Source organism: Hemicordylus capensis, chromosome 4, assembly GCF_027244095.1.
Source record: "Hemicordylus capensis ecotype Gifberg chromosome 4, rHemCap1.1.pri, whole genome shotgun sequence".
Classification (NCBI taxonomy): Eukaryota; Metazoa; Chordata; class Lepidosauria; order Squamata; family Cordylidae; genus Hemicordylus; species Hemicordylus capensis.
In genome coordinates this window covers 254,841,977-254,854,015 of record NC_069660.1, presented here as the reverse complement: position 1 = coordinate 254,854,015, position 12,039 = coordinate 254,841,977, and the positions used below count along the sequence as shown (strand labels likewise).

Sequence of the window (12,039 nt, the reverse complement as noted above, 5' to 3'; positions counted from 1 at the left end):
CTGTGAACATACAAATCTGTACTTCTAAAATCTGTGCAATTGATCTTGGAGCAAATTTCTTCCATAAGCAACAGCTTAACAAACACATCCCTAATTTAATTTCACTAATTGCTGAGGCAAGTTAAAAGGCAAAAATGTATCAAGCTTGTTTGGGCTGACTGATTATCCTTGGGCCACAGATAACTTGTAATAGTTTTTTGTTTGGACATACAACAAACGGTATAGTCAAAGGCATATGTTTATTTACATACTTTCATAACCCAGTGTCTTAAAGCTATAGAACTTGATCCTTCAACCCCTTCCATATGGAAACTTGACATAAACTATGATACTGGTATAATAGATCCAGCTTAAAATAAGACCTTTCAGGGGACTCCATGGATTTAAAACACTGAGCTTTTCACAAATAAAAGAGAAAGTATTTGTAAATTCATGCTCACATTGCAAGATCTGCTAATTTGACACATCTGAGTTATAGGGGGGGAGGGGGAGGGGGAGGGGGAGGGGTGAGAGAGTAGAGGGAGAGAAGCATGCATAGTACCTGATTATCAGCTCCCTCATATTTTTATAAAGCATGCAGAAGACAGAACTTCCAATTCACAAGGGTCGTGGTATTTTAAATTGATGCTGCTCACAGAAAATAATTCCACACAATCATATGTGAAATGATATTATGTGAGCAGCATCAATTTAAAATACTATGATCTTTTTGAATTGGAAATTCTGTCTCCTGCATGCTTCATAGCAGAACCGAGCAGAAGGACTGTAGCTTAGCCTCCAGAAAGTCCCAGGTTTGATCTGTTTTATCACCAAGTAAGGCTGGGGGAAACTCCTGTTGTTGGAATACAGATACAGTTCTTTAGCAGCATAGCTGTTCTGTCTACATGCAAGATCTCATGGTTGGTTATTAATTATATTTTAATCCTCATTTTTATATGTTTCATAGATGATTGCAGCTGTCTTTAAACATCTCTCAGAAACTACTTTGAGAAATATATCTGATAAGTTTCCTTACTTGTCAGCTGAATTCCAAAATCTGGTGAAGGAGGGAAGATGAATTCCAAGGATCTCTGACTTGAACTGGCTCAGTCCATATCCTATTATTGCACTGGAGGTGGGGAGGAATACTAAACATTAATGTTACATTCACATTTACATATTTAGAAACTTTAAAAGATGCCATTAAGCTATTGAATGACTTTAGATTCAATTTTTTTAAATTATTCATTATTATTCATAATTATATAGATTCATTTTTGGATTAGTCACTTTTCTTGATAGTGCAACAGAAGTACATTGTATTTTCACACCTGATATTTAAGGCTCCTTTGAACTTTTCTTAGGCTATCTGTGCACACACAAAAAAGTTGTTAAATCTGGGCCAGTTTTAAATCAAATGTAAATTTTAGCCAATGCCAGTTTTACATTTGCTTTACAGACCTCAGAAATCAGCCTCAAGTATTACAATGCTCCTAAAGGTTATATAGACCACATCCATTTAGATGGAATGTGTGTCAGTGCTTATCCTAATATGCTGAAATGAAAAGGATGTAATCTGCCTTTTCAGACAATCATTCTCTCTTTTAAAACTTCTTAAAGAGCAGAGAGCTACCACAATAAAGAAACCATCTATAATTACTTCCCTCCCAACACTGAGATTCCAAGGATATGGTCAGAGGGGGGAAATTGCCATTCTTTGGGTTTGTGTTGTTATGTTTACATACAGTAGGTGCCTAGCTAGAACAAAGCTCAACTCAAAAACCCCAAATTATCCCCTTGTACCCTTCAGATAAAGTAACCTCAGATAAGGACTGAGGAAGAATTTTGCCTGAGACCCACCAGTTCTGCTACCTACTATGCTAATGTTACCAGTAATTTTTAGGGATCACATTGGTCTGATTTAATAAAGCATGCTGGCTGACATGTTCCATAGTACAACGTAAGCAGTTCTGATTGCTGTGGGCTTCTAAGGAGACACTGGTGGTCTTACACAGCTACTTAAGGTATCACCTTCACTTTGGAAGCACTACCTACACGGTTTCCAATCTAAACAGTGCACCCAAAGTCTGGGAGCACTACTTTAAGTATTTGCACTCTTGCACTTTGTGCAAAATGGCTGGCAGCTCCTTAGGATCCTGCAGTATTGCAGTTCAGAACTGCCTGCATTACACTGCAGAATATTATCAGCCGCTCTTTATATCATGGTGGTTTGTCAAGACAGTTTCCAGAAACAAATAGGAAATTATCTATCAATAAGGAAAAAAATCTAACCTCCACTAAGATCTCTTTCTAATGGGTATATTACAAATTTATGTATATGGATATGATATTGTATGTATGTATGTATATGGATCTATTTTCTTATTCCAAAAGCCCAGGAATATAATCCAGTCTCCTAGTTCATGGTATCCTTTTGGGTAGATGTACAAATGTAGATTAAGTATATTAGGTAGATCTGCTTTGGATAAACACTTATATCTGCTTTGGATAAACAATAGCTGTGGACATGGGCATGTAGAGAAATCTACAAATTTATTTGTCTTTTAATTCTATAACTTAATTTATTTCATACCCCAAGTGAATCATGGGACCTTCTGGCCCACAGAAGAGTCCGGACGCCACAGCTAAAACACAAGAGCCAAATGTTCCCCCAAAAGTCCTGATATTAAAAATGTGCTGAATAGAAGCACCATTCAGGAATCCAATGACTTCTGGTAGCCCACTTGGTGCGCCCGTTGGACAAAAGAACTGTCAAAAGAAAAAGCCATTACTGTAGCACCCACTTATTCATACTGCTGACTAAGCTCACATTGCTCTGATCAAATGTTTTGCTATTTCCAGTCAAGGGTATCAATTAAACCAGTTTAACTGTCATGGTCTGTTCTAAAGAATTCTGATAACTGTGGCCTCTTGATAATTCTCTATTAGAAATCCATAGCTTTATCAGTAAATGGCAGTGTCTATAGCCTGAGGCCTGAACTAGACATTGGTTGTACTATCAGCTTTCAGAATGTGCTGCCTGCCGTACAAGAATGGGGTGATATGCAGTTTATATGCATTATGTCTAATTCCCTTCATTAAGAGTGCAACGAAAATGATCAGGGGCCTGAAGCAGCTTCCTTATGAGGCAAGGCTACAGCATCTGGGGCTCTTTAATTTGGAAAAGAGGCAACTACTAGGAGACAGGATAGGGTGTATAAAATTATGCATGGAGCAGAGAGAGTGGACAGAGAAAAAATTTTCTCCCTCACTCACAACACTAGAACCAGGGGTCACCCCATGAAAATGAAGGTTGGGAAATTTAGGACCGACAGCAGGAAGTGCTTTTTCGCACAGTGCATAATTAACTTATGGAATTCAATGCCACAGTATGTGGTAATGGCCACTAGTTTGGGTGGCTTTAAAAGGGCTTAGACAAAGTCATGGAGGACAGGTCTATCAATGGCTACTAGTCTGGTGGCTATAGGCCACTTCTAGCCTCAGAGGTAAAATGCCACTAAATACCAGTTGCAGGGGAGCAACAGCAAGAGAGGGGGGGGTGCCCTCATCCCCTGCCTGTGGGCTTCACGAAGGCATCTAGTAGGCCACTGTGTGAAAGAGGCTGCTGCACTAGATGGGCCTTGATCCTGATCCAGTAGAGATGTTCTTATGTAAGGTAGCATTGTTAATTAAGGCAGTTCATTAAGGTGGTTCTCAGAACATGAGATGTCAATAACTAAGCAAGAAGCGGGAGATTAGAACTTACCACAACCAATCCTGATGATACAATTATCATAGCCAGTCCAATTCCAAGTATGCAGATCCAGGTCATGTGAAAGTTGCCTTTCTGTCAATTTTACAAAGAAATAATTACTGCCAAAAGTTGCATTAAACACTGATATACTCACTTGTCACACCAGTTATATTGACTTGGTATATTGCCCACAACTTAGGGTCATGTATCACATGGAAGAAAGTAGAAGTGCTCTCCACACAATAGCTTCTCTGCACCATCACCATAATGTGCCATGTGGTTGATCGCATTGATATTCTGCCTGAAATCAATAGTTGCTGCACTTCCATTAGCAACTACCAGGAGTGCATTGCACTGGTGTGGTAACTTCATACTAAATAAGAGAACGAAATGACTGTCCATAGTTAGAGTCAAAAGTACACATCACTCACACTTCAAGCAGGTTCTTGTTCATTTAATGTTTAATAGCAGCCAGATTAGACTCCCATGGACCATGGTGGGGCTTAAACCTACCCCTTGCAACAGTCCTGGTTTGGGTCCCACCCAACTCACAGCAGCTGCTATTTGCCTGGAGGGAGGGAAACTTTCACTGGTGCCAGTGAGAGCTGTTTTCCTCTTGGCAGTCTTGTGGGGACATGTCTGGAGCATTGGGCCTGTGATGTGGTGGAAGAGTTAAAGCCCCTGTCTCTCTTCCCCAATCCATGAGAGGACTAATCCAGCTGCTGTTTAATATTTTAAAAGTAAGCACACACTTGCAAACCACAGACTTAAAGTGATGTGTTGGTGGACCTGTGAGGGGGAGGGGCGGAGGAGAGGGAGGAGGAGGAGCCATGATGCAGAGACTGTTTCCTGCTTCCGCCACATGATTAGAGGTAACATGTGGACCAGATTTCAGAAACAAGCAGTAGTATGGTGGCCACTTGAAATGCCTGTGAAAGTTGCTCCATGTGGCATGAAACCACTCATTATACGAATCTGGTAATTTTCACTAAACCACTGAAAACCTTTTAAAATGAGGAGTGCAGGGTAGCATGGTGAATATCACCAAATCAATGTGGCAAGCTTGTCAGAAATATTAGTCTCCTGCTAACTTGGCAAAGAGGCACTTTTTAACATGGTGATTCTCTTTATTTCACAGGGGGAGAGTAACTGGCCCTATCCGCCCCCAGCACAGTACCTCCGGTGACTGTTGCTGGTGTCGATCTGATGTTTCTTTTTAGATTGTGAGGCCTTTGGGGACAGGGATCCATCTTATTTATTTGTTATTTCTCTGTGTAAGCCACCCTGAGCCATTTTTGGAAGGGTGGTATAGAAATCAAATTAATAATAATAATAATAATAATAATAATAATAATGATAATAATGGAAAAATAAGCCCCTGCATGGTCAATATTTGCACAATTTAACTGGAAAATCAGACATCACCAAGACCTGGCAATGGCTTAAGAATGGTTACTTGAAGAAAGAAACAGAGGGTAGAAGAAAGAAACAGATAGGCTATACCTCCTTCGCAGCTCAGGTGGAAGAGGAATGCTGCAAGTTCATCAAACAGCAGAGGAGGAGAAAAGAGGCCTTGAAGAATATATCAAGGACAGTGAAGATGCACTTCAAATGGTCAATAACACGAAACTATTCAACACCAATGAAACAAAGCAAGCCTACAAGAAAGAACAAGTCAGGAACCGAACAGAAAAATGGAAAAACAAGCCACTGCATGGTCAATATTTCCACAATATAAGTGGAATATCGGATATCACCAAGACCTGGCAATGGCTTAAGAATGGCAACTTGAAGAAAGAAACAGAGGGTTTAATACTGGCTGCACAAGAACAGGCACTAAGAACAAATGCAATAAGAGCAAAAGTCGAAAAATCCACCACAAACAGCAAGTGCCGCCTTTGTAAAGAAGCAGATGAAACAGTGGACCACCTAACCAGCTGTTGTAAAAAGATCACACAGACTGACTACAAACAAAGGCATGACAAGGTAGCCGGGATGATACACTGGAACATCTGCAAAAAATACAAGCTACCTGTAGCCAAAAATTGGTGGGACCATACAATTGAAAAAGTTGTAGAAAATGAAGATGCCAAAATATTATGGGACTTCCGACTACAAACAGACAAACATCTGCCACATCAGATATAACTGTAGTCGAGAAGAAAGGAAAACAAGTCAAAATAATCGACATAGCAATACCAGGGGATAGCAGAATAGTAGAAAAAGAAATAGAAAAAATGCCAAAATACAAAGATCTACAAATTGAAATTGAAAGGCTGTGGCAGAAAAAGACCAAAATAATCCCAGTGGTAATTGGCGCCCTGGGTGCAATTCCAAAAGACCTTGAAGAGCACCTCAACACCATAGGGGCCATAGAAATCACGAACAGCCAATTACAAAGAGCAGCTTTACTGGGAACAGCCTATATTCTGTGACGATATCTATAATAATAACAGCAACAACATTGATAATAAAATTCAGCCATCCCAGGTCCTTGGGAAGGACTCGATATCTGGATAAAACAAACCAGTCAATAACACCTGTCTGACTGTGTAAACAAGAAATAATATTCCGCTGATTGTTTTGTTTGTTGCCGGGGGGGGGGAGGCAGGGTTGCTTTGTTTGGGTATTTTGATGGCAAGCTAGAGCCTTTGGAGTCAGGTGGTATATACATTAATTAAATAAATAAAAATGGCATTCAGCAACCAATCCACATCAAGAACCTATGAAGAACAGGAAATTCATCTGAACTTAAGCTCTTTATTTTAGCATTTTGAAAACCATTCATTTCCATTAAGTAGCCATTTTATAGGGAATAGCATTCATGCTGAAAATAGCTAGCTTTTCCTATCTCACAGATTTAAGAGATATAGTTGGCTCATTCACACAACCCTAAACAGGGCTGAAGGGGTGCCAAGCCAGGGAAGGAGAGCTGTACATGCTCCTGATCAGTGGTCGTGAGAACCCAAACAGCAAGAGAGGAGGAGGAGGAGGGGAGCATGGTCATGTGGGAGCTTGGAAGGACAGCTGTACCCAACGCACATTCTGTTCCCTGCATTTTATAGAAGGTGGACCAAAAAATGTCCTACCCAGCCTCCACAATTTCACATGCCCCTCCTCCTACCTTGCCTCTTGGGTTCTCATGACCACTTATCAGAGTGCATTGCTCTCCTGTCCTGGCTGAGCATTCCCACAGCCCTGTTAAGGATTGTGTGAACAAGCCTACTGATTAATACTAGGGATTAATACTTTATTTTAATTGTTTTTCAGACCAAAAGTCATTCTTAGTACTTCTTGACAATGTTTTCCAAAGTCACTAATTCTTCAAGAATTTCATACAATATAGCCAGTCAAATGTAGCTTAATAAAAATCTCAATTTAGTACATATAAAGTTGAATAATGATTAAAATTCAAGTGCAATCACCATTCTAATTAAGATGGACTCTTCTTGAATAAGGTAATATCACTACTTCTTTAGGATCTAATACCCAACTGATATTTATTTATTTATTTATTTATTACATTTATATGCCGCCCTATCCAAACAGCTCTGGGTGGTACACAACAACAAAAACAAAACCTACAAATCAATCCCCTTAAATATAATCATTACAAAATAATTGCAAAGACAGCATAAAATCTGTGTAATACTGGCTTAAAAATTTGCTAAGTTAGTACCTTATAGAATTGCTATTATAGGATGCTATAAATGATCTCCTCCATCTAAATATTTTATAAATTCATCATTCAGCCTTTTTCCCCCTTTTGATTTTTTTGTGTTTTAATTAACTGGCATCATGTTGTCTCCAGTGCCCATCACAAGTAAACCGATTCCCACACATTTTCAAAAATTTCACAGTTCTGAGGTTGGATTCACTGCGCTGAGGTTATATTCACAGACTTCCTGCCTTAAGCTCATGTCAGGTCTTTGACTGCAAATTGCAAACATGTGATGTGGTATGCCTAAAACAAACACACACACACACACACACACACACACACACACACACACGAAGACTGGATACATGTAACTTGGGTCTACCCCTCTGCAAATTTAAAAAGTTGAATACCTGATTCCTGGAATCCTTTCTTCTTTTTCCCTGAAGTTGCCTTGCATATAACCTGTAGTGTGAGGATTCTGTCCAAATCCTGACACTATTAAAAACAGCATAATAATAAGGAAAGTAGGCCAAAATCTGCTCTAACCATCCATACAAATTGGACACATACAGGTGAAACTCGGAAAATTAGAATATCGTGCAAAAGTCCATTAATTTCAGTAATGCAAATTAAAAGGTGAAACTGATATATGAGACAGACGCATTACATGCAAAGCAAGATAAGTCAAGCCTTAATTTGTTATCATTGTGATGATCATGGCGTACAGCTCATGAAAACCCCAAATCCACAATCCCAGAAAATTAGAATATTACATGGAACCAAGAAGACAAGGATTGTAGAATAGAACAATATTGGACCTCTGAAAAGTATAAGCATGCATATGTATTCAGTACTTGGTTTGGGCCCCTTTTGCAGCAATTACTGCCTCAATGCGGTGTGGCATGGATGCTATCAGCCTGTGGCACTGATGAGGTGTTATGGAAGACCAGGATGCTTCATTAGCGGCCTTCAGCTCTTCTGCATTGTTTGGTCTCATGTCTCTCATCCTTCTCTTGGCAATGCCCCATAGACTCTCTATGGGGTCAGGTCAGGCGAGTTTGCTGGCCAATCAAGCATAGTACACTGTATACTTTTCGGAGGTCCGATATTGTTCTATTCTACAATCCTTGTCTTCTTGGTTCCATGTAATATTCTAATTTTCTGGGATTGTGGATTTGGGGTTTTCATGAGCTGTACGCCATGATCATCACAATTATAACAAATTAAGGCTTGACTTATCTCGCTTTGCATGTAATGCGTCTGTCTCATATATCAGTTTCACCTTTTAATTTGCATTACTGAAATTAATGGACTTTTGCACGATATTCTAATTTTCCGAGTTTCACCTGTAAAGGTCCAATGCTGGTTGGAAGGGTGAGAAAGTAATACCTCCCTGCCCTTCCAGTCATTACAGATGCTGTTGTCCAGATGTATTAGCAACACTCAGCCATGTGGGCATATGCCTCAGATCAATTCTTTAGTGCCCTGGTACTCCATACTGCCTGTAATTAGTATTTATTGGTAATTAATGGCTTCAAACACTGAAAGAGAGCATTAAATTGTTTTACAGAGCACAAAAAGGTATAATAATAAACATAAGTGGTGCTGTGGGCCTGAGCCAGACCCTCTGGTCCCAGGGCACAGATCTTTTAAGTACTTAGCAAAACCCTCTGTGAAATCTCAGGTTAATGTTCAGGCCTGCGTTTGCTGATCCAAACTGGCCAGAGTGATTTATTGTAGCTTGCAGAAGATGTAGGTGTGGAACACTCCACTCACCCCACTCCTAACCAAAATGCTAGGCTTGAGAAATGGAGTATTAAAAGGTACCACCACTGCCCACACAACTCTGAAACTCTTCGGAAAAACCATGGAACAGTAGTTAATATCTACAGTACTATTGTATAGTTTACTCTTGGTTTTATATATATAGGCAGTTGCTAGTAGAAGACTTGATAACACACATCCCCTCATTAAGAGAAAGTGTGACCTATATACACATGGTCATGGACAGAAAGAGTATAATGCCCTCATCAGACTGGGAAAATGTTAATTGAACTGTATTACCAAAGTTATGTGAAGGAAGAGATTGTGGTTTGTTTGACCATTTTACCTGAATGTAGTTTTCCACCAGTTCCCATTTCAGGTTGATGAGATAATCAATTATTTGATGGATCAGGAAACCCAGAGTTCCAACTATTATTCCAATCAGTCCCATCAACAGCCACCGATCCCAGTCCATTCTGAAAATTAAGAAGCAACTTAATAAGCTTATAAACTGCAGTAATCTCAGAATGTCAATAACAAGCCCTTTGGCAAAGGGTCTAAAAACCTAAATTGACATGAGATCACCAACTCCAGCTTTTGAGGGGGGAAATCTAGTGCCTTGTTTTGTGAATCTCAACTTCCAGTTGAAACAAAACCATGTTTTTATCCATTATGTTGCTTAGCTAATGATTTTTAACCTCAGAAATCAAAAGGGTTTGAAGCAAGACTTTCACTGGTCAAGGATGGAGAATTTAATTCAACTAATCTCCCTAGTTCTCTCTCCCTAATAAAGCTTGATTCCCCCATTCCTATTGATATATGGTGCCTATAGAATTCCCTGCATACTGTTGAAACATCCCTTACTCTAATCCCCTCTGTGATTAGTCTGCTCTGTGATTAATCCCTGATCAACACCTTCAATTCTGCAAGTAGAAATTCCAGCCAGAACAAATTGGTTTAATGTACATATTTTACTGTGTGATGTCTCTCATTCCTGACTGCTAAGATGTGAGAATATAAACATAGATTTAAAGATTCATTTGCTATTGTTTATCAGGGCTATTTATTTTTTTAAAAATTGAAGCCTAGATCTAGCTGAGTTTTTCATAAACAGTCTGCAGCACAGCAGCCATAGCAACAAAACTCAGTCCCAGTTTTCATTAGCAATTCAGTCCCATGTAGTTCACAACTTTGGTCAGCGTCACAGCAAACTTTCTCCCATAACAAAGATTTCAGATGCAAATAGCAGCAATAGAACTGTGTGATGCCCAAGCATAATATTATCAACTTCATATTAAATACTCCTAAAAGATCTGTGTTCTTACCTTTTTCTCCCTTCAGAATATATTAGTTCCTCAACAAGCACATTGTTCCCTAAAGATCTGCGTGCACAATTATCTGTCTCCAACAGATGGCATCAGAAGACTTTTGTTTAATTCAACCATTGTAATCTAATTTACATACATATAGCTAGGCATGAATAGGAGATACTTTTCACATGTGAAAGAGATATCATTCATGGAGAAATATTAGTATTTTACTAAGTTCACCAATAAATAAATACTTAGTATTTTACTAAGTTCACCACATTATTTTGGTTAGCAAAATGATCAAATGCTGAGAATGCCATCAGGTGGAGTCACAACTGGCTGGAAAAGCCCTGCTCAAAAAGTGCTCATCAATGGCTGCTCATCAAGCTGGACGAAGGTTTCTGAGTGAGGTGTCGCAGGACGCTGTCCTGGACTCAGTACTCTCCAAATTTTTATCAAAAAGATCTATGGAAGGAGAAAATTCTCATCAAATTTTCAGATGTCATAAAACTGGAAGAAGTAGCTACCAATATCTTCTGTCTTTTCCTCAGAAAACATGAATACAATTCAAAAAGGAAATCGTATTTCCTTGATAGAATGGAAAACTGGGCGGAAACTTCTGAAATGAAATTCAACAGAGACCATGCAAAGTTCTGCATTTAGACAAAATATATTAAATGCACACAAGTACCGCCCCAAACACTACCATTCGGGAGAAATTCCCCATTGTTTATACTGCCACATGTGATTTTCCACAGTCCACCAACTTGTAAATACCAATTCAGCACCAATTATATTAATTTTATTTATTTTGCTTTGTTTTGAAGAACTGTTACCTGTAGGTTTGTCCCTGTAGCCATTTCTCGTAAACTTTGCTGTGTGAAGGCAAATAATCCAGGCTCTCGTGGGCTGACAGGCATTCTCTTTCCTTCTCTTGGCAATGAGCACTTCCTAAGCAAATTCTGTTGTTACTGCTGTGGTTGCATGTGGAGTCAAGAGACTCAATCAAATCTGGCCTATCTTCTGCCAGCAGCATCTGCTCTTCGCCATCACCTGAACATCTCTTGCAAGAAAGGAGGGATGACATTTGCAGAATCACAGGAGACCACCCCTGAAAGCTCTCAAATCTAAATTTCTCACCCTCGCTCCAGACTGAGTGGGGTAGGTGATATACACACCAGTAATAGGTTCTACCTGTATACCAAGGACTGAACTATGTTGTGGGTTGGGTTGGGCTGCTGCAGTGGCACACAGATCCAGCATGTTTGTGTCACCTGCAGCCTGTCAGAACTGGACCTTGTTTTTAGATTACTTTCTCACCAGAAGGGTTTGGTAGGCAATGGGTGTTATTTCTTTCCTGAATAAAACAAGATGTAAAATCTTAGGCATATTTTAAAGCAAGCAAGAATTATTATTATGTTATTCGTATTCTTCTCATTCAGAATACTGCTTTCAAACCACCCCCCGCAAAAAAAGATTCACAGACATAACAAAAGAAATGAGGGAAAGTTTCCCTACCCCAATGGAGCTCCCAGTTTAAAAAGGATTGGAACACAAGGGAGGGAGGCACC

General features: G+C 39.4%; 1 protein-coding gene across 1 annotated transcript in view; it reads right to left on the bottom strand.

The window, feature by feature from the left end:
- LOC128323221 (chloride channel protein C-like) overlaps positions 1-11,555 on the bottom strand; it is a 129,174-nt gene extending 117,619 nt beyond the window's left edge. The window contains exons 1-5 of the mRNA XM_053245949.1: positions 11,305-11,555; positions 9,505-9,634; positions 3,746-3,826; positions 2,573-2,748; positions 1,016-1,108 (exon numbers count right to left, since the gene is read on the bottom strand). Of these exons, the coding sequence (XP_053101924.1) occupies positions 1,016-1,108; positions 2,573-2,748; positions 3,746-3,826; positions 9,505-9,634; positions 11,305-11,555 (731 nt within the window). The remainder of the gene's footprint in view (positions 1-1,015; positions 1,109-2,572; positions 2,749-3,745; positions 3,827-9,504; positions 9,635-11,304) is intronic.
- Positions 11,556-12,039: the final 484 nt, after the last annotated feature.